Here is a 21,601-nt window from a genome sequence, read left to right as displayed (position 1 = left end):
AGCACACAGCGAGTCAACTATTACTTAGCCAAACCAGTATTTTCTATGCTTATTGAACTGAAATGATTTCAGACCATCAGTTTTCTCCTTGGGCAAACCATGTAAAATCACCGAGCAGCATGTTTCCTCACCTGTCAAAAGAGGGTACTGACTCTGCTGGTCAACCTCACAAGTCTCTGAGCTGCGGCAACCCTCTGCCTGGCCGGTGGTCATCGCGGTAGGAGGTGACCCCAAACCACCACCACGTCCCTTTGTCTGGGAGGGTTGTGGGAAAGTTCTCAGAAGGGCCTGGTCCTGTGTGCAAGGGTCAGGGATGGATGGCAGCAGGAAAAATACATGTGACATGAAAAAGGAGACTCAGACAGAAAGGAAGTAACAGGCACAGCCCCGAACTCAGAGCTGTTTTAGGAGAATGCCGTTGGCCAGCCGCCAGGCCTCCTGGGGTTGGTGAGCACTGACCTGATCGAGACTCCCTTTCTTCTCAGGGGAACTCCCCTCCTAAACGATGGATGGGAAGGCCCCGTGCTTGACTTCAGGGCTCTGGAGGGTAGAGGCCTTTGTGGTGGGAGTGGACTTCCTGATTGTTGGGGAGCAGCCATCAGGCTTCCTGATGGTGTGACCTCTTTTAGAGCATTTGGTTACTCTGATACATATCTCATTTATAAAAGACTGTAGGTAATGGATAGGTCCCACTTAACAAATAAGGATAGAATCGAAACCTGTGTAGCATCTTCTTTATAGCTTGGTATGAAGTTTGAATCCTTCTGGTCTTCTGAGAACCCTTCTTGGTTCTCTGTGGCCTGTGGGGAGGTGGCAGGAGCTCCCCAAGATGTGGTGAGGGACGTCAACTACAGTTCCTCGGTGAAGCTGTCACTGCAGAGCCGAAGCAGACCCGAGAAGCTGGGCTGTGCAGTCACGGCCTCTCTGTTCCCTGCCTGCCCCGTAGGTCCTGCTCCACTGGAGAGAGGCCGCGTCGATGCAGATATACTACCGGCTGCAGGAGGGCTGCGCCATCGCGGCCGCCCGGAAGGTGCTAGATCGGGGTACGCGGGTCCCTGGGGGCACGTCACGTTGATTTTGCAGGGCGTGGAACTTTCTTGGTCCTCCATATGCTTCTTTCTCATAAAACTCCGTCCCCAACCAATTTCCAGCCAGTTGATGATAAATTAAAAAGCCAAGGCTTGAAGTTACGGAAATGAGGCTAGAACGGCGGGCGTTCTCGGTGGGGGTGGCTCTGACGAGAAAGTGCGTCCATACCGCATAGTTGGCACATGCCGGTGGTTGTGGTAGGTCCTGCTTCCTCGTGTGGTTGGGCCTCCGTAGGTGTCGGGACTGAACACTTGCTCAGTGATGGCCTCAGGTAGCCCCCACTACCTGCTCTACAAAACTTTGGCAGGACCATCCGGAGCAAAAGGAGACCATGCCTGTGCCCGCCAGTGTCAGCGGGGCCATCACAGAGGTGGAGGGCCCTGCACAGGGCGGCTCGGCCCAGCTCTCCAAAAGGGACAGCTCCTAGTGAAAAAACAAATGAAAACAAAGGCAGTGGGAAATGGTTTAAACCGGCCATTCAGAAAATTGATCACGATGTCAGGTTGGCTTTATAGTTTGTTCCAGAACAAAAATCACCAGTGTTGGCATTTCTGTGTCTCTGAAGTCATAGCATCCTGCGTCTCTTCCACATTAGTGTACTTCCTTTCTGGGTGCTCACATGGCTCCTCACCCCAGAAACCAGTGGCTGCGCTTCTAGTGCACATTCCCAAGACAGCAGCTGGATGGCGGGGCCGGTTTTTCAGCCTCTGTTTGGACAGAGACTTTGCACCCAGCCCCGCGGAGGCCTTGGCTAGTGTGGGTTGGCTGCCTCCCTGGGTAGGTGTGCGCCCCTGGCTGGTCAGCCACACTGGGAAGTTAGAAGGGACAAGGCAGCAAGATGCCACCGGAAACTGCTTCTCTTCCAGGGACTGTAGGTTGGGCAGCTTCCCTAGGGAAGGGGATGGTAGCAGGCAATGCAAGGACACATCCGTGATGCTGATCAAAGGGATTTGAGAGGCAGGGTGACAAGCTGCTTTGTGCTCACCACGTGGTCACTGCGCAGTGGAGACCCGGGGAGCACTTCTCAGCTTCTCTTAAGGCCTTAGAGTCTCAGGCTCACCCTGACAGCCAGAGGGAGGGGCTGGCTACTTGGGACTGAGGGAGGTCCCAGGCGGTAGTGCAGAGTGCCAGGTGGCTGTGTGGCCTGCCTCTCTGAGCCTCAGTTTCTTCATCTGTAAAATAGAGGTGTCACAGGAGTTCAGTAAGACCAAATACATATAAGTATACTTAATGTGCTGAACGCATCAGCTCCTGTTGCTGACTGCCGCCTTCATCTTGCCACTTTCCCACCCCACTCGGCATTGGTGCCGTGGGAGCCATGCTCTTCTCTTGTCTCTAAAACAAGAGTCTTGGGGACTGAAAAAAATTAGCCAGAGGAAAATGCTTGCTCTCACCAAAGGGGAGAGAATCTGCTGACTGAGGAAAAAAAAAAAAAGAGTCTCGAGTTCAGTGGCCGACAGACTCCTCTCCCCTCTTCCCTGGGCATGGCTCAGGTTGCTTCAGCTTCCCTAGCGAGCTTTCCTCTGCTGTATAGCAGGGCTGCCACTGCTCCAGCTCCCTCAGAACAAGACTTGTCCCCGTCCTTGTGCCCGGTGGTGTTTTGGGTAGCCTTGTAAGGGCCCCTGGCATACCATGAGTGGCTACAGACAGGCTGTGGCTCTGGCCAGGCTCTCAGGGGCACCTGAGAGCAAACTGAGCAGGTCTGGTTTCAAACCCCCAGGGACTCCCCACCACTGAGGGTAGCCAGGACTGTCCTTGTCCTGACAGAAGGTGTAGCCACATGGTGGCCTCACCAGCTGTTGGCAGATCCCCCTACCTGCCCCCAGCTCCACCACCTCCACACTCCAGATTTCAGTGTGTCACAGCCGCTCGTGGAAATGCTTCGAAGAGCAAACCGTGGCTCGGCTCTACCCTAGGCTGTCTCCGGACCGTGTTTTGGCGCTGGCGGGCCCACAGTAAGAGGTCAGCCGGCCGGAGGGTCCAGGAGGAGAGGGCTGCCTTGCATCACTGCCGGCGGCTGCTGCTGGAAGCCATGGCCCGGTGGAAGACGTACCACCTGGGGTGCATCAGGAAAATGGTGAGGCAGGCAGCCACTTTGTGGCAGGGGCTGTCCAGGCCAGGAGCCCGCCTCTCAGGAAGAAGTCCTTCTTTCCAAAACTCAGGGCAGCCGATATGGGTGCTGGGTGGCTAGGGGTCCTGTGGGAAGAAGGCTGCCAGGGTCTCTCTGGGTATTAGGTGAAGGGTGGGGCGTGACCAGCCGTAGAATCAGCTCCCCCCAAGTGGAAGGTAGCTCAGCAGGGAAGCCTGGTGTCACGGCAGGCCATGGCTCATCAGAGCTGGGGGACCTCGTGGTCATCCGGGCCACCCCCGCCAGGTACACCAGGCCCAGGAGGGTGGTTCCCTTGGGCTAGGGCCTCTGGCCCAGCGGTTGGGTAGATGTTCCCTCCGGTTGTAGGGTGTGGGGTACCTGATTCGTTGGGACTCACCTGCTTGCGTGCCTGCTCTCTCCCCAGCTCCTGCAGAGGCAGGGCACCCAATTCCTGGCCCAGAGACTCAGCCGCTCCTGCTTCCTCCAGTGGAGACTGCAGGTGGGAGTGCCCAAGACACCCCTGCCCTTCTCCTCTTACTGCCGGCTCCCCAGGGTGAGGTTGGGGGTCGCTTTCAGCCCCCACCTCTGGTTCACTGTTTTTAATATCAGCCTCTTAACCACAGTCATTTTGTGGCACTATCAGCTTCTGGTAAAAGATCAAGTCACCTCCAGGCCATGTTTCTACAGTGTCACATTAAAAGATACATCAGTGTAGTATCCAAATGTTGTATGAAATGTAGTGATCACACTCACTGTGCCCAGCAAAACTCTTCAAATCCACGTTCCCATCTTTCTGTCTCTGGGTTGCACTGCCCAGAGCTGCCCCTAGCTTTTCTCATTGTCTGTGAGCTCCGTAAATTGCTTCCCTGCAAGCTCAGCCCCATGGCCTCCACGCGTTCCCTCCTGCCAGAGCTCTTGCCCTTTGCCCTTTCCAAACGATCATTCCTGATGTGTCAGATGTGGGGTGAGCACCCCTCAGGGGCCCAGCGTGGCCATACTCAGCAAGAGGAGGGCCTGGGAGTGGTGGGCGCCGGGCAGGGCTGACACGGGCTGGGGGTCAGGATAGTCTCCCCAAAGAGGAGACAGGCGGAAGCCTCAGGGAAACTCCCAGCGCCTTGCTGGGATCGTGCTGGGGTCTTGGGACCCGGAGCAGCCCTCCTTTCTGTCGCCCGGCCTCTGTTGTCTTGCTCATGTACAGGTAGAGGTTCTGTTGCCTGGCTAGCTGCCCTGTTGACCCCCTTCTCGCAGGAAATGACCATACTGGATGGTGACACTTGCTGTTCTTCCATTTGCTCCAGGCTTTTCCTTGCGTCAGCCCTCCCAGCCTGGCTCTTATCCCCCTCCAGTCCCACTTTGGCCTGACCTGGCGAGCCCTATGTCTCCCCCTGTCTCTGCACGTACTGTTCCCCTCCGGCGCAACTCTCTTGCGCCACATTAACTGCCCTGAAAGTGGTGGCTTTGTCGGCACCACCTGGACTGTTGTCCCGGCTCTGTGGGCTGCTCAGCTGCTGCCTCTCCTGCTCTTTTGGGGCTGGATCGAGCGGCCCAGGAGGTCTCTAGTGGTTTCCTTCTCACAGCTGCCATGGGCCTGCACGCCAGGGGCCCTGGCTTCTCACAGCCTGGGGGCCGCGTCCTAGAAGGGAGCCTGCTAAGAAGTGACGGCCAAAGCTGTAGATCTCTTGTGGCCCAGCTCTGGGAGTTGCAGAGCGTCAGTTCCCCCGGCATCTGTCAGTCAAAATGTACCACAGGGCCAGCCCAGATCCAACGGGAAGGGGAAATGGACTCTAGCTCACAACTGGCTGTTGCAGTTTCATTGCAAGTGCATGCACGTGGCCTCCTTGGGAACCCATTGGCCCCTCCAGCCCCCTTAGGATGCTTTCTGGTCTCCAGCTGTGTCTTCCCGAGCATGGACACTCAGCTGCGGGACATCTTCCAGGCACCTTCCCAGAGGCCCCAGGTTCTTCTGGGTGCCCGGCTCAGTCTCAGTGTCCTGTCTGACCCCCTGGCTGCCCGCCTCAGGGTAGAGGCCCCAGAAAGGGGGCTCAGTGGATGGCTGATGAGCAAATGAAGGAGTGAATGATCAGCCTCCCTTTCTGCATCGGCCTATCTCCCGACACTGGCGTGCCTCCGCCTCCAGCCGTTCCTTTCTGCTGGGCCTCCCTGTGTCAGGCCTGGCCCTGCTCAGCTCTGCCTTCCTGCCTTCTGGCCTCTCCGTCGTCCCCTGAGGCGGCCTTCTCTCTGCCCACAGCTGGTGGCCAGGAAGCAGGAGCAGCGGGGCACGGTGCGGGCTCTGTGGTTCTGGTCCTCCTCGCTCCAGGCAAAGGTAATTGGGGTTCACCTGTCCCCAGAGGGGACCGTGGGCATCAGGCCTGCCTCGAGTCGGGGGAAGGCAGCAGTGGAAAGCTCCCTGGGGGGTGGGGAGCCCCAAGCAGGGCGAGCTGGGCCCCAGCCCCTGCCTTCCCCGAGGCCTGGCACGCGTGGCTGCTCTTCGTGCTGGAGAGGCGGCGGAAGAAGGCGCGGCTGGAGCAGGCGGCTCAGGCCTACCACCACCACCTCCTCCGGGAGGGCGTCACCCGCCTCCTGAGGTTCGCAGCTGGCACCAGGGCCTTCCGGCAGCAGCTGCAGGCCCAGCAGCAGATCCAGGTAGGCCCGGCCGGACCCTCCTTTTGGGGAGAGGGAGGACGCAGCGTCGGCCTGGCCCCTCCTGGCTGATGAGAGGCCGTGTGGGCAGGCCGCCTGCAGCCGCCACCGCGCAGCCCGTCGCTGTGCCATGCTCTGGAAGCGGAAGGCGCTGGGCTCAAGCAGGGAGCTCCTACCCCCCAGCCCCGCTGCACCCAGCAGGAGAGTGACATTCGAGGGTCCTCCTTTCATCCACGGTGCTGCTGGGGCTGGGGGCGCCCCCCACCTGGACGCCAAGAGGCCACGAGCGCCTCGTGGGGCTGCTGGAGGTCTGGGAAGCCTGCTGCTGGAGGCTGGAGAACCCCAGCTCCTGGAGCTGTGAGTATCCACCCCTCGACTGTCCCCCACTCTGCTGCCTTGCTCACGTCTTGGGCAAGAGCTGTGACTGCACAGGAAGGTGGGAAACCAGGCCCTGAAGGGATGGCACGGCCAGTCACGGCCTCCTCCCTGCCGAGCTGCTCAGACCCCTTCCCTGTGCCTTCTGCTCCCTTTCTGCAGTCCCAGCTGAGAGGACCACAGGGCAGGGGGAGAGGTGGAGGGAGATTTCCAGACCCTCTTTTCCTTTTCCTCCAGAAGCTCAGGAAACATGCCCCCTCCTCTCCGATGCCTCCCAGCCTCTCTCCCCTGCCTTACTGCCGGCACACTTCTTTTTTTGTCAAAGTGGTTCATGTAACTGAGCGCAGGGATGGGCTGTGGGGCAGTGCCGCCCTTCCCTCCACATTCTCCCCTGCCAAGCGTCCCTCTTTGTTAACAGCCTTGAAGCTGGCTCCCTGTCAGAAACCGGCCTTTTTGTGCCGATTCCCACCTCTCTCCCACCGCCCTGGGTGGTCTCCCCAACTCCCCAACTCTGTCATCTTCCTGGCTGGGACCTGGGACAGGTGCCTTACTTCCTCAGGCTATCTCCCCTCCTGTGAAGTGGGGACAGCACCTCTTTGGCAGGGTTGCAGGAGAGGTCAGATGAGATGGTCTGAGGCCCCGCTGATGAAGTGCTAGTACTGTGGTTTGGCCCCGTGTGCCCCAGCTTGTGTCCTAGGGCAAGAGCCTCGCCTGTGGACTTCCATCTCCCTATGAAAATGAGAGGCTGAAGTGGGGGAACTAGAGGATCCCTCCCCACCAGCCTAGAGGCGCAGCCTGTTTCTTTTCAGGAATGCCACCCGCTCGGCAAGGAAGCAGCCACGACGCCCAGAGTTCCTGCTGGATCCTGTGCAGAACCAGAGGCCCCTGGGGTGTGACACCCTTGGGGGACAGGGGTAGGTCAGATGGCCCTAGGGTGAACAGCTCCCTTTCCTTCCTGTTCCACGGGCAGAAAGGGTTCTCCGTCCCAGGGAAAAGTACTGAGGCATGACTAGACACCTGACCTCCCTCCCCTCAGGTCTGAGAAGTCACAAGAGCGTGGCCTAGCGCTGGCCCAGCCGGCAGGTCCTTCCCTGACAAAGCCCTTCCTGGCAGAGGCCCAGGCGGCACCCCTGCCTCAGCCCAGGGCCCTGCTGCTGCCCCCTTCCTCCTTCCTGGTGCGTGGCGCAGAAGCACCTGCCAGGGTAAGTCCTCACCAGCCCCCTGGTTACCTGGGGCTGTGGTCTGGCCTTCACTGTTCTTTCTCGTGCTTTTGGTGCTGTTGCCACACCTGCACACATTGTTTCTGGAGCAGCCCTGGCCCAGGAAGACAAGGGGTCCATCCGTCCTGATTGCGTGTGGATGCTTGTGTACACCGTGCCCACAGCGGGGACAGCCGCAGGGCTTAGCAGGGTCAGGTCAGCCTCACGGAATAGTAGGTGCTGCTATCCCAAGTTTAGGGCGAGGAGACAGGCAGAGAGGATGAGTAAATCACCCAGGATTCCGCCTGGGAGACTAGGCTCTGAACCAGTAACTGCCCCACTCTGCTGCCTAGAAGCTGAGATGTTAAAGGGGTGAAAAGTAGAGGATGTGGTGTTGGCTCATACACAAGGGGCTGGGGGGGGGCGGAGGCATCCCAGGCAGGCTCCAGGGGTTCTTAGTGGGGGTCACTGATGCTGAGAGGCACCCATCGGAGGGGCCGGGTTTGGGGGAGAAGTTCCCACGTCTGATCTTGGACAGTGTCGCAGAACTTGGCCCCTTCCCCTTACTAGGGGCTGGGCTTAGCCTGGCTTCTAAGGAGAATAGTGAGGAAGTGAGGGTGCGTGGCCTCCAAGATGAGGTCACAGAGGACTGTGGTTTCCATCCTGGTCGTTCTCTTTTGGACCACTCGTATGGGAGCTAGTAAAGAAGGGAAGCTGTGGAAGGTTTGTAAGCGGGTCACAGCAGGTCAAGTCGGAACATTTCACTTGGCGCTGTGTGCAGGGTGGGTGGATTGCTGTTGCGGTGACCCAGGCAAAGGGTGTCGCTGCCCGGGGTTGGGTGGCCGTGGAAGTGGAGAGGGGACGGCCACACTCCAGGGAGCAGCTCCTGGAGGAAAGCAGGGCGATGGATCAGGAAGGGAAGTGAGGGTCACTCCTAGGCTTCCAGCTCAACTAGTCTGGTGAGTGGTTAAGTTCATGTACTGAGAAAGGGAAAATAGGGGTTAGGAACCAGTTTTGAACTTGTCACATTTGAGATTAAGAGGCTTGGGAGGCTGCCCTTCGTGTAAGATGTCAGAGCCAAATCCTGAATTAGAGGACGCCTGGCATATGTCATTCATATATCCCCAGGAACCAATGGGGTCACCAAGGGAGCCAGTAAGAGAGAGGAGAAAGGCTGAAGAGCCCGAGCAGGGAAGGCCCGGGAGGTGTGAGGAAACCTGGTGTGTGGTGCCACAGAAGCCAAGAAAAAGGTCACAGGTGAATGCTCAGTGTACAGAGAAGTGACCGAGGAGAGAGAGTGCCGCACGCTCAGGCCCAAGCACAGGGCTGGTGCTTGCAGGGCCCAGCTTAAGTGATGGTGAACAGCCAGCTCTGGCAGGAGTCTGGCCTCGTGGGGAGTGTATGTGCATGGGGGGGCGGGGTGTGTGTGCACAGACACCGGCTGGAATAGAGTGTGGGGTTGAGGGGTTGTTGCACGCACTGGCTGTGACCCAGGGGCTGGGTAGTATCAGGAAGGGCAAGTCCACTTCCCCCAGAGGGAGCGCGCAGGAGGGTCATGGCTGGACAATGAGCACAGTCATGCGAGTGTGAAGCAGCCAGGCAGGGGCTCCGGTGGAGCTGGGGTGTGGAGGTCTAGAAGGCTGGGGAGAATGGTCTGACACTAAGCAAAGCCTTGGAAAAGTGAGGTGCATGGTGGAGTGGTATATCCTTGGGTTGGTGGCAGAACTTTGTCCAGTGGCCCTCAGGTCCTGGGGGCTAGCTGGGGCAGGTGCATGGCCCTCCTGTACCCCCACCCCGTGGAGTGTCGTGGCCAGCAGTGGGGAGTCAGAAGGCACTAAGGAACTCTCCGGGCTCAGCATCCTTCCCCCTTTTGTAGGTATCTGCACAGCCAGCTGTCCCCAGTGCCCGTGACTGTGTTCTGATGCTCCCAGGGGACTTCACAGGTGCCAGGGCCCATCCTGGGCATGACTTTGAAACCACAGGTGTGTGCCTTGGACCTGGTGGGACGGGAAGAAGCTGTGCCTTGGCCCCTCTGTTCACTAGCCCCAGAGGGAGAAGGGCGATTGTCGAGATCAACCTCACTTCCCTGGGGACAGGCCGCACAGAACTCGAGGCTGAGCTTGAAGGGATTCGCCAGCAATTCCAGCACTATCAGACCAACAAGCAGAACCTTCGGTGAGATCCAAAAACTGCTCTTTACTAATGTCCACAGGGAAGGGCCCTGGCATGGCAAGGTAGGGAGTGAGACTTCCCTACCATGCTGGCCACCAGGGCCTGGGGTGATGGACCCACACTAAGTGGGACAGGAGTGCAAGGTGGGTGCTTCCAAAAAGGTTCCCCTCTCGTCCTAAAATTACCACAGCTGGTAATTTTACCCTCCCTGGTAGGTACCAATATGCCTTACCTGGGGGACACAGTGGCAGCTTTCACTGGGGGGTGATTAAGCTGAGCAAGACCATAAAAACCTGATCTGGATGTGTGGAAGCAAAGCAGGCGCACACCCAGTGACTGTGTGATTCTAACACCAGGTGACAAAGGGGCTTGAAGACCGGCCTGGCTCTGTGCAGGGAGAGGGGCATGAGGGCGTTTTCACCTGGGCCCATGGAGTCACTATCTGCTGGGGAAGGTGGATTGGGGCCCTCTGAGCCCCTTGGGGCCCTCTGAGCCCCTTGTCTCTCCACCTCTCCAACCCTGCATCAGAATTAGCTGGTGTGCTTCTCCCCAGACCAAGGGAGCTTTTGTGCGGCCGTGCCAAGCTCCAGCAAGGCCGGCAGCAAGCGATTCACCCCGCAGGTCCTGTCAGCGGCAAGCCCGCAGCCTGCGCAGGTGGCTGGAGCTGAGCCAGGAGGAGCCCAGGCCCGAGGCCCAGGCAGCAGAGCGGCAGGTACAGAAAGAGCTGGAACAGGTGAGGCCCCAGGCCACACGTAGGGGGCAGCTCCCAACTGTAGTACCCCCATTAGCCACCTGCCCCCAATTCTGTCCCTGTCCCCAGGTAGAAGCACAGATCCAGCACCTGGCCGCAGAGCTCCAGTCCCAGCACCAGCCCATCCGCACCTGCATCGCCCGTGTCCAGGCCCTGCGGCGGGCTCTGTGCTAGCTGTCCTCGTGCCGGCAGGCAGGTGCTGGCCAGTTGGAGCCTCAAGCCCCCCTCCAGGACCAGAACACAAAGCTGAAATGAGTTTGAATTTTTTTTTTATTTCAAAATGTTTGTGATTAAATGCATTACTGTTCAGAAGTCTCCCACTTTTCATACAAAAATACTGTGCCTACTGATACAGTTGAGAAAGTTCAATGGCTTCTCCTGCAGGAGAAATTCACAGCATCCCCAGGATCAATGTGAAGCATGGCCCTGCCCCAACTCTCAGTGGCACCCTAAGGACTGCGTACCTGTTACCTGGGGACATGGTTTGTTTCCTAGGCACCGACCCCACCCCCCACCCCATATGCACAGCAGGGCTCCTCTGCTTCCACAAGCCCCCTGGACAGCAGCAACTTCCCCCTTTCATGCAGTGTGGGGGGCAGGGAGGGGACCCAAGGACCGGCTCTCCCTGTTCTGGGAGTTACCCGGGCGTGGACTCCGTTCACATTAGACTCCATTGAGTAGGCTCAGGTTTGCTGGAGAAGACTAGGCCCGCTCTGGAGGGTGCCCATTGAGGCTGCAGAGGGCCAAGCCGTCTCAGGAGAAGACACGGGCCATAGAGCCCACGGTGTACCCACCATAAGTACGAAGACAAAAGATGTAGCTTTTCCCAGTGAGGAGAACTTGGGGACAGCAGGCATCGTAAAGGCTGTGTGGACCTGTTCTGGAGCGTGGGGGTCCACAGTCAGTGCCTAGGGGCACCTCACCCTGTGCACAGGCGGGGGAGAGAGGGGTGCAGGCCAAAAGCAAAGGGGGCTGACAGAACGGCCCAGGTGACGGAGGAGAAACAAGAAGACACATTACCATTTACCACCAAAACCAACTTAATACTCGGCTGAAGAGATGAGGAGCTCCAGCTTATTTAACAGGTTAAAAAAGACCCCAAACTGAATTTGAGATCACCCCAGCTTAGACTTTTCTTTCTTTGTAGGTGGGAACGGGGGATAGCCTAGTAGAGGGCGTTGCAGAAGGCACTGGTCCCTGCCGGGTAGGGCCAAGCGCCTCTGTCTGTATCTCTGCACGGTGAGGGCGGAAGCCTCAGGTCCTGCCTGATCAGACCCCCCACAGCCTTGAGACAGCCCCTCACCCGGGTGGCCTCAGGATTTCTGTCTAAAATACCCTCACATTTCTCGCCTTCTGGAAGATTTCCCGGCAGCAGCATCCACAGCCAGGAAAGGGCTTTAGAGGGAGCCCAGAGCCTCCCCAAAGCGGATTTTCTGTCCTGTTTTCAGCTTGAAGTTGAAGTCCTGGGGGGCCTCGAAGATGAGCACTATGGTGGAGCCCAGGTTGAACTCGCCCAGGTGCTCGCCCTTGCGCATGGGGACGCCCTCCTTATTGGTGTGCGTTACGAAGCTGAAGTCGTTGTAGGAGCCTTTGCTGTACCGCGGGCTGTTTGTGTGCAGGTCCTGGGGGCAGGTCACAGGTGTTATGGGAAGGGGGATAGAGACCCCCTCCCCCCAGTGTGTTTGGGGGCAAGGAGCACGATGGGCTTTGCAGGCTGGCCTTTGGCACAGCCCCGCTCACTCCCACCACCACCCAACCCAGCTCAGGAAGGCCGAGTCCCACACACCATCCCTGACACTGCCATGACCTGGGCTCAGGAGGGACAGAACTCAGACCACCCCAACTGTTCTCCCAGCGCACACACTGCTGCAGGGCCCGCATCCATGACAGCGGGGGGTGCACTGTCACAAACGGACAAAAAAGGCAGCCCCACAGGCAGGGTGGCCAGGCTCCAGGAACTCCAGCCTTGTCCCAATTTCCACCCTCAGTCAACAGGACCCATCCCAGGCTCAGCAGCTCTCCTCCCATTCCCTCTTCCCTCCCTCAGCTTTGACCAGGGTTCTTGGGAAAAGCAAAGTTCCAGGCAGGAAGGTTAACTCCCTTTCATTTCTTTCAGCCACCTTGAGACAGGCTAACAGCAAAAATGACAGCAAGGGAGGGAGACCCTGGCTGTAGGAAGCAGGCACTCAGCACCACCACCCCCTCCTCAGGGCGAGGCCTGGCCTGCAGACCTGACCCCTCCAGGGACATGACCATTGGATACTGCTGCAGAGAAGGTGGGGCAGGTGGTTTCACGGCCTGGCTCTACTCACCCGGTCGAAGTAGATGCGGATGGAGCCCACGTTGGTGGCACCCACAGCCGTCAGCGAGAAGAAGCCATGCTTCCAGTCCCCAGTCAGGACTACCCGTTCATTGTGGCAGAAGAGTTCTTTGATCCAGCGGGCCATGCCAGGGTTCACGGACATCAGCGAGCCTGAGGGGCAGGGAGAGCTATCACACCTACCCAGCTTTCAGGGCAGGAGGAATCAAGCAGGAGCGAGACCAGATGCCCAGGTCCCAGCCTGTGGCAGTTGGCATTCAGCCTCCACAACCCACTCCAGGACATCTAGTGCCTGAGGGGCAAAAACATTAAATCGGGAGTATGGGGCCCCCTGGACCCAAGAAGGGGAGGGCCTCTGTGTGCTGCCCCTTTATCTCTCCTTCCCTGGGCAGTTGAGAACCTCTGGAGGCAGCCCCCACCCATTTTCTGGGCCCTGGGCCTACCTGGGAAGTGGCGCCGATGGGAGACAGTCCAGTCAGTGGGTGAGTGGAAGCAGTGGTAGTCCCCAGGGGCCAGGTAGATGACACAGTGGTACAGCTCATTCCCTTCCCTGGTGACCAGCTGGCTCTTGAAGGAGCTGCAGGGGGTGGCTGTGGAGCAGATGTGAAGGCAGGAGCTGGCCCCGAGCAAGCTCAGGCCCTGAACCCACCCCGTCCACCGTGGGTCTCCAGCATGAAGCCTGCATGCAGGCTGTACAGACTCCACTGAGGGTCCCAGAAGCTTCCATCAGAGCGTTCCTGGCCCTCATTTCCCAAAGCCTCCCCGGCTTTACCTTCTCTTCCTGCCCCACCTCCTTCCTCAGCCCTCTTACATCTGGCCCAGCCACATGGAAGAGCAGCCATGCTCTGGCTGAGACCCACCTGGTGGGAAAGGCAGGTCCTCTGCAGAGATACGGGGGCCCAGGAATGACTCCAGGGAGTAGGTGACCCCTTTCACCTGTTCCACCTCACAGTTCTTCACCTGCCCAAAATTGAGGATCTTCCCATCTGATGGGCTAATCTGGAAGGGTGAGGAGAAAACCTGCTAGGAGGGGAGGGCCTCCCCTATCTCCAAGGAGATACTCCCTGAGCCCCAGCCCCTCCCGACATGGCCAGGCCTCCTGTTGCTAACATCAAATTCAAAAGGGTTCCCCAAGACACAGGCAAGAAGCACACTGATTATAGGGGAGGTAGAAGCAAGGGTCTGGCCTCTGCCCAGCCTGGGACCTCACCACGCTGTGCAGGCCACACACGGGCCTGGCCTGTGGCTTCAGCTTGCGCCGGAAGAACTCGCTGAGGTTGCGGTAGTGGTGCAGGTCCTCCACGGCAGCCTCCTTCATGTTCACGCCGAAGGTCCAGATGTACAGGCTGTACACAGGCCTGCGCAGCCAGTTCGGCAGCTCCACCTGGTTGAGGCGGCCCCAGGCCCGTGACAGCAAGCGAGTTGGCACCGACTTGTACAGGGTCACCTGCAGGCCACAAGAGGACAGAGAGGTTCGTGGGTCTGAGTTTGGTCACATTGCCCAGTGGACACCAGCTCCAACCACGGTCAGTGCCGCCATCTCCCCAGGTCTCAACAAGCCCAGAGAGCCACCCCGGGAGGACGCGGTGCCCACGTCGGCTTTATGATGTGGCTGTTTCTCACTAGGAACCAGACTGCGGCGGCCAGTATCTCCCAAGCCCCTCAGGAGACCATGGAGACAGTGACGCTCCCACACAGCTCCAAGGCCGGGGAGGTTCAGTCACCTCATGCAAAGGTCAAATAGCATCTACCCCTGTCGCTGGGAGAGACCAGTCGGGGGCAGGAGATAGTGAGATGGGGTCACACCCCGCACCCCAGGCCACCACAGCAAAGTGCAGGAGGCATGAGGTGCACAGGACAAGGACACCCTGGAACGGGTACTCCCTGTCGTGACAGGAGCCAAGAACCCCGCTGAGTGACATCATCAGGTGCCGACCTCCCCTATCACTGCCACGTGGGCCTCAGGACCCGGGGAGGCCGGGCCCCACATCTCCAGCCAGCACAGGGGGACCTGCTGTGATAAGCCACACCAAGCAGGCTGCCCTGAGTGCCTCCCCAGGAGGGAAAGGAGAGCAGGCCCACTGGGATTCTCCCCACCGGGTCCCAGAGCCCCTCCCTCAGGGCCAGCCACCCAGAACGGGCAGCCTCTTCAACTTCACAGTGGAGCCACATCTGACTGGAGGCCACGTGTCTGAAGATAACCAAAATACCAATTCCCTAAGGTTTAAAAATCATCTCATTCCAACTTTAACTTTAAACATCCCCAGGAGGCACTGAGGAGTGGTTCCCAGAGAAGTGCCCTTACCCCTGCCGCTAGCCAACCTGGCACCCAGAGCTGCCGCAGCTGTTGCTGAACACAGGCTGCAGTCGCTGTAACGCCTGGTATGGGGAGCCCTTGAGCTCTTGCTCTCACGACGGCTGCCTAAGGGCATGTCTCACTCCTCCAGTCCCACCCGGGGTGGTTCCTCAACGGCATCCTTCCCCAAGTGGGGCCAGCTCCAGCCTTCCTGAACAACACCTTTGGCATCCAAGAATTAATTTAGATTCTTCTCAAAATCACCTCTAAGGTCCCTCCTCCCTGAATGCAGAAATTTGGGGGCAAATACCATTTTCTGAATCCCCAGAACTGTAGAGCCCCCAACTGACACAGATGCAGGCAAGGAGAGCAGACAGCAACCCTTATGGACTCCCCCTGCAGCAGGATGGCTGGGCCCACCCCAGGCCCAGCCTCTTAAAAGTCGCCTTGGTCTTCCCGACCTCTCAGGCCCGCGGCCATCCTGCCTGAGGTTGCCAACTCTCTCCCTGCCTCAGGCCTTTCCTGGGCTCCCAACCTCAGACCCACCCAGAGGAAGGGCCGGGTGGCCATGCAAACACTTACCCTGCTCACGGGCCTCCATCCCACCCGGCTGAGTGGCCTGAGGGCGCCGAAAGGCAGGAGGTAGTAGAGGATGGTCAGGGGCCAGGAGCGCAGTTTCAGCGCGGGTCTGGACATGCAGCTCAACTGTCCTAGCCTCCGCCTCAGGGCCAGCTGGGGAAACTGCAACCTGCAGGGTACACCGTGCAGAGGCCCGGGTCAGTATCAGCCACCCAGGGCAGAAAGGGACCTGGGAGACACCCCTACCCTGGGCAGGACCACTGTCTGCCTCCATCCCCTTGGCCCCGGCCAAGACCCCTCAGCCACTTTTCCTCTCTGGCAAGGCCCCACCATACCCTCATCCCAACCGTGCTGGGCCTTGACTAGCTCCTTTCCCAGCTTCTCCCACCCTCCAGCAAGGGACAGTGGAGACAGAGGAGGCCCAACTCCTGGGACTCCTGCAGGGACTCCTGCGGGGGCCTGCGGGCTAAGCACCCAGTCTGGGAAAAATGGGTGGAGCACCGGCCACTGGCCCAGGCACCAGCAGGGAGGCAGCCTGCTCTCGCCAGGCAGCCAGGAACCATTTGTGGAGTCTTTTGCTACCATCCCACTGCAGGCCTGGAGAAAGCCTCTTCCTGACCCCAGGGCTCTCCTTCCTCATCTGCTAAATAGAGGGTGAGCCTGACAAGATCTCAAAGGAACCCCACCCCACCCCCTCCACACACAGCAATGCACCCACGCCTGTGTGCACACCGCTAACTGCAGGGCTGCCCCAGTCCTGCCCACCTGCAGTCTTCCTACCGCAAGCCAGGGTCTTCAAAACCCAGCCAGAGGCAACTCTGTCCCTTATGGGGAAAGAGCGGCAGCATCCTCAGCAGCACCCCCTCAGTTCTTAAGCTACTTCCCGGCTCTCACACTCCTGACCCTGGCCCTTCTTTGCAACCAAGGCGGGTGGAGTGGGCTTTCCCACCAGAACCGCCCACCCTGAGCTGACCCCGGGCCTGTTTCTTCAACTGTAAAACTGCGTTGAGCTAGATGATCTAAAGCTCCCATCTGAAACCTTGTCCCCTAAGAGAACCGTCTCCTCTGCCTCCCAGCTGCTGAACAACAAATCAAGGAACAAAGAGGCATCTCAGCTGATATGAAAGTCAGGAAAAATGGAGAATGGAGAAGAAAGCTAGAGGCTGAGCCCTGGGCTCATGATGCCAATAGCCCACAGGCACCAGACGCCCCTCTCCTTTCTCTCCCAGCCGAATCCCTGTATTGTTGTGAAGAGGTTCGGGAAGGCAGCAGAAGCCAAGCAAAGACAGACAAACGGGCATCCTCCCCCAGCAAGCCTGGCTCCCGCCCCATCACTGCAGAGTGCAGGGACCAATCCCGGAGGAGACGCTGTCCCTCCTGTCCCCCCCGCCCTCCCTGCTGCAGGCGGGGGTCTGGGGGTGGGGAGGAGCCGTCACAGGGGCCAGGCCCACCCACGGGTACCTGAAGCGTGCTCTCCTACTCTGGGCACTCAGGCCAGCTGGGCCGGGCCCCTCCAGCCGCAGCGGCTGGTCCCCAGGCCCCCTGCCGCCACTGCCACCACGGGGCCGCCGGACATGAACGCGGACCCTCCGGAGGTCGTGGCGGGGCACTGGAGGGTTAGGACGCAGCCGGGCGCATCTCACCATTTCGCTGTGCGGAGCTCTGGTCCTCGCCGCGCCTCTGACTGACACATGGTGGGCAGGCACGGGGAGGGCGGCGCGCAGCTCACTCTCTCACGCTCCCGCGCTCCGACTCGCTGGCCTGCCTTTGTTTTTCCTCCTTCCGCCCCTTCCCCCCACGCCAGGAGATCTGCGCTGTCGGGGCTGCGGGCTTCTCCTCCCAGGCGGGCGGCTGGAGGAGGTCTTGGGGGCTCACGGGCGCAGGTCGGCGGGCCGGGGCTAGGCAGACAGATGGGCTCCGAGTCACACACCTGCTCTGTCGCAGGCACCCCCTGCCCCCCGCGGGGCCTCAGGTACCTCCGGGCTCCAGGGCACCAGGGGGAATCTGAGCCCTGTGCTCTGGGCCCAGGGCCCACAAGGCTGCGGCCGCCAATCTATCGGCCGGAGGCGTCTCCCTCACCAGGGCCTGACCCATTTTCCATTCAGGTTGCAAAGTAGCATCTGAGGACGGAGAGGAGCCACAGGAGAGACGCGGAGAGACCCAGGAGTCTTCCCTGCCTCACCCCTGCTGCTTTTCCCAAGCACCTGCTCTGACCCCACCTGCCGCCTGAAATGAGGTGCCCTGCAATGTCCCAGCAAACCAACATGGGCTGGACAGCGGGGTGAGAGCTGAAGCCCATACCAATCCGGCCACATTTTCTATCTTTGCTTCAAAACAGCACTTTGGCCAGTGGTCCCGGCCTGGCTACCAGGGAGGATGCACCCACTCCCCAGCAGCTGCTCCCTCAGCCCAGGGGGGTGGTACCCCACCAAGGACCGGGGCAGGCACCTGTTGCCATTCTTTGGAGAAGTCTGGGGCAGCAGACAAACCCAGGCAAGGACCACCATGGCCAGCTCATGAGACAGACGCCTGTTCTAGCCCTACAAATGCAGTCGGGACTTTCAGAGTGGCTCCAAGCCTCGTTCTTCCATTTCCTCAGTGGTGGCCGACCTCTGCCCTCCCATTGTGGGCTTGCCTTTTGGAAAGGAAGTGAGGCACGGAGGAGAAAATCCCAGGCCTAGAGCCTGCATGCCAGAGTTCCTGAGTCCATAGATGTGCCCATGGCCTTTGGGAGCTGACTAAGGAGCGGACACAAGCATGGATTCCTTCCCCTGGCCAAGGAAGGGGACCAGGACCAGCCCACAACCTTCCAACCAAGCTCATCTTCCCGGAGGCCACTCTCCTCGAGGAGCAGGGCACACGGACGTATGCTACGGAGAGCCGGTGCTGGGTGGGCCTGCTCACTGTGGGGCTCCGGCCAGGAGCGGGCCAGCATCCACCCACCAGGCCTCACCCAGCAAACAGATGGACCCTCAAACTTCTTCCCCTGGAAGATGCCAGTGCAGGCGGCCAGGCCCCATGGACATCCCCCTGCCCCGGGCACACACCAAGCTTCCCACTGCTCTTCCCGCCTGGGCCCTGGCCAGGCCACCCCCATCGTACCTGCCCAGCGGGACGCACACGGGCTCCACCAGCCTCCAGGAGGCTGCGGCTCCACATGCAGAAGCAGGTCACAGCGGGGAAGGCAGCTGGGCTGGAGCTTGGGGCCTGGCCCCAAAGGCAAGACACTGAGCACACACCGGGGTGGACGTGGAGGAGGGGGGCAAGACAACCAGCTACCCCCCTCCCACCACCACCACCACCACCACCACCAAGGGGAGCACTTTCAGGAGAATGAGGAACCCAAACAACAGCGCTCAGGCAAACCCAGTGTGGGCAAAAATCTCGGATTCTTAACCAAATGAGCCTCTGCAGTCCACTCTCTCAGAGAAGCCAGGGGTGCCAGGGCAAGGCGGCCTCCCTCTTCTGTCCTGAGGGAGACTAGAACCTGCTGTCCCCCAAGGCGATGCTCTCCTAGAGATACATACAACTCCCCTGAGGAGGAGGTGCCCCCAAAACTTTTCCACAGCAGAGACTCCACAGGCAGGGAAGGGCAGGGGAGTCCTGACCCCTGGAGGTCCTCGTTCCCACCCCAACTTGAATGCTTCTTCTGCAACAAGACAGACGAGGGTGTCAGGGATCCTCCAAATCAAAATCTGTGGGCACTGAAGGGTCCCCAAGAAGCAGACATGAATTCAGTCCTCAGTCCTACCAGGAACTGGACACAGCTCTGTCCTTCCAGAGCTGCAGGGTGGAGGGAAGGTCGCTGGCTTCTCAACTTCCCAAGGACAGGGCCAACTCCTCAGGAGCAGTGCTCCAGACTACCCGGCTCCAGAAGCCCACTGGTCCTCTGCCCCTGCGACAGCCTGTGCCGGGGATCCCTAGTCAGAGACACGGCCCTCCCTGGCTCCCAACATGGGGCTGGGTGCTCAAGGCCTGGGATGAAGAAGCTGCAAGGATGGAGTCCTGAAGTACTGAAGTACTACCTTCCCCCTTCCAAGAGCTTCTGTACTGCGAGTTTCAGACAATGACCAGAAAGACTTTTTTTTTTCACAAGCAGTTAAAACTTTCACACAGCTCAGAAGAATAAACAGGCAGTTTACAAATGTGCTTCTAATGTGACAACAACGATCTATTTAAGAACCATATATTTTGATCACAAGTGCTGGAGGAATACAAATAAATTTCTGTAAGACATGAAGAATTAAAACCTTTGAGTCATTCAAACACATTGCTTCTTATTCTGGGGCGGCTCTAATACCCCGAGTGAAGAAATATCTGACTTAAAACCCACATGGTTTGCTTTGGAAAAGAAAGTAAAAGGATCCCGATTTGAGAATTAATCATTGTTCTTCTCGTCTATGGACCAAAATGACTCACAGGGAACACTTTCTAGATATGTCTATGAATGGGAAAACTCATTAAGGCCGCTTAATTGGTAAAGGTTTCTTAAAGGAAAGTTCTCAGCACGCAGAAAGACTTCAAAGTCATCATGTGGCCTAAGGGCAACCACGTGGAACAGAGAACTCAGGCTGGCCTTGTGCTGGGGGACACGCTGTTCACTGCGGCCCTGGCTGTCCCTGAGAGCAGTTTCCTCATCTGGAAAATGAGAAGGGCTGGTCCTCCTGCTCACCATCCTGAGGCTCAGATCGCAGGGCGTCGAGTTCCTGCCGCTCTGCTCACAAACCTCGTACCCCACTTCCACCCGAGCTTGGGGCTACCTCACTCCAGCCCCAACCTGGCTCCGAAGCCTCATGTCTCTGTCCCAAAGGCGAGCCCTGCTCCAGCGGGGCACAGGGGGCCGCCACGGAGGTGGGGGGCATCAGGGGCCCCAGGGAGGGCACACACTGGCCCACAGGATGACCCAGGGGGCACCTTATCAGGACGTGCTATTCTTGGGGTTCATACCTGAGCAGCAGTCTGCAGTGCCCCATCCACCTTTCACTCCTCAGCAGGAGGGAAACAAGCCCCCCTTTCCCACTGGAATGGAACATCCCAACTGAAGCTGGGGGGACCCCAGTTAAGAGCTGCAAAGGAGCGCGCGCGCTTGTGTGTGTGTGTGTGTGTGTGTGTGAGAGAGAGAGATAACACACCCAGCCCCTGCACTTTGCTCCTATTTTCGCTCTCTTGGATCTTGGAAGATCAGGTTTGAGCCTCGATGAGGCAGGGAAGGGGACAGGGATTGTCTGCTACTTCCATCCCCTCAACAAGCTTTCCCTGAGCACTCGGGACCACATCCACCAGAGACTTCCAGGAATTTGCTCAGGCTGGCTAGGGTGGAAATTTCACAGGGTGCCAGGGACCCCTCCTAAAGCCCCACCTTCGGGCCTGACGCTGTGCACACCGCACCTGGGGTCCTGCTTTCTCTTCCTGGCTCACCTGCAGATCAGACAGAGGGAGCTATGCCCAGTGGGGCTAACAATCCTCTGTCCCCAAGCTCCAGGGCTAGAAGCAGACAGAACTTCAAATGCCCTTGTGAAACCAGGGAACCGGGAAATGGATCCTCCCTGAGCGAGATGGGTAAGTCATCTTGGGCATCAGAAGAGGAAGCAAAGAGGAGACGGGCTCAGAGGTGCCTTTTATCAAAAGTTAGGCCAGCTGGCACCAGCAAGCCCAGGGACGGGTGCAGTGGGAGGCAATGTCAGGATTCAGGCACAGGTCTCTTTCTTGATTTCCCCAAAGAAAAGGAACCTTTTCTCAGACCATGAGACATGACACGTGAAGAATGTGACACTGCTGGGAAACACGGCTACCTCCCTCTCCCTCTGCCTGAGTGTATCCCCAATGCCATCGTTTCCCTATTTCCCACAATCAGCGAGGCAGATGCTACAGGATGTGGAGGAAGTGAGCTCATTCATCCCAGGGCTCGTGACTGACTGGGGGTGGGGGCGAGGGGCGGCTGGAGAAGCCCAAAACTCCATCAGGATGGTGGGGGATAGATTTCTCAGGCCCCAGGACCTCACCCATCCAAGTTGTTAAAGACTGAGCCTCCTGTCCCTCAAGGGCTAGTTGGGGCAGGCAGGGACAGCACCTCCCAGGGAAGCCGCAGGCC

The 21,601-nt window shown here is 58.9% G+C and overlaps 2 protein-coding genes across 25 annotated transcripts in view; one reads left to right on the top strand and one right to left on the bottom strand.

Moving 5' to 3' along the window:
- The window catches only part of SFI1 (SFI1 centrin binding protein), a 130,853-nt gene extending 117,064 nt beyond the window's left edge, over window positions 1–13,789 (top strand). For 4 of the 12 annotated variants that reach the window (XM_077160480.1, XM_077160482.1, XM_077160478.1 and 1 more), the window contains 13 exons: window positions 947–1,043; window positions 3,006–3,166; window positions 3,603–3,677; window positions 5,427–5,501; window positions 5,645–5,821; window positions 5,910–6,175; window positions 7,003–7,107; window positions 7,230–7,395; window positions 8,521–8,649; window positions 9,269–9,374; window positions 9,489–9,567; window positions 10,186–10,297; window positions 10,385–13,786. In XM_077160480.1, coding sequence (XP_077016595.1) covers window positions 947–1,043; window positions 3,006–3,166; window positions 3,603–3,677; window positions 5,427–5,501; window positions 5,645–5,821; window positions 5,910–6,175; window positions 7,003–7,107; window positions 7,230–7,395; window positions 8,521–8,649; window positions 9,269–9,374; window positions 9,489–9,567; window positions 10,186–10,297; window positions 10,385–10,489 — 1,653 coding nt within the window. In that variant the 3' untranslated portion in view covers window positions 10,490–13,786. Of the gene's footprint in view, window positions 1–946; window positions 1,044–3,005; window positions 3,167–3,602; window positions 3,678–5,426; window positions 5,502–5,644; window positions 5,822–5,909; window positions 6,176–7,002; window positions 7,108–7,229; window positions 7,396–8,520; window positions 8,650–9,268; window positions 9,375–9,488; window positions 9,568–10,185; window positions 10,298–10,384 lie in introns of all 12 variants that reach the window. The other 8 variants (XM_077160488.1, XM_077160486.1, XM_077160487.1 and 5 more) reach the window with 7 other exon arrangements.
- The window catches only part of PISD (phosphatidylserine decarboxylase), a 77,505-nt gene continuing 66,471 nt past the window's right edge, over window positions 10,568–21,601 (bottom strand). For 8 of the 13 annotated variants that reach the window (XM_077160493.1, XM_077160498.1, XM_077160494.1 and 5 more), the window contains 7 exons: window positions 17,154–17,408; window positions 15,514–15,679; window positions 13,846–14,082; window positions 13,496–13,634; window positions 13,079–13,225; window positions 12,628–12,788; window positions 10,568–11,937 (listed from right to left, as the gene is read on the bottom strand). In XM_077160493.1, coding sequence (XP_077016608.1) covers window positions 11,713–11,937; window positions 12,628–12,788; window positions 13,079–13,225; window positions 13,496–13,634; window positions 13,846–14,082; window positions 15,514–15,679; window positions 17,154–17,408 — 1,330 coding nt within the window. In that variant the 3' untranslated portion in view covers window positions 10,568–11,712. Of the gene's footprint in view, window positions 11,938–12,627; window positions 12,789–13,078; window positions 13,226–13,495; window positions 13,635–13,845; window positions 14,083–15,513; window positions 15,680–17,153; window positions 17,409–17,958; window positions 18,400–20,182; window positions 20,437–20,457; window positions 21,509–21,601 lie in introns of those variants that run through there. The other 5 variants (XM_077160500.1, XM_077160504.1, XM_077160501.1 and 2 more) reach the window with 5 other exon arrangements.

Source organism: Tamandua tetradactyla, chromosome 5, assembly GCF_023851605.1.
Source record: "Tamandua tetradactyla isolate mTamTet1 chromosome 5, mTamTet1.pri, whole genome shotgun sequence".
NCBI classification, from domain to species: domain Eukaryota; kingdom Metazoa; phylum Chordata; class Mammalia; order Pilosa; family Myrmecophagidae; genus Tamandua; species Tamandua tetradactyla.
This window is presented reverse-complemented; position numbering and strand designations above follow the sequence as displayed.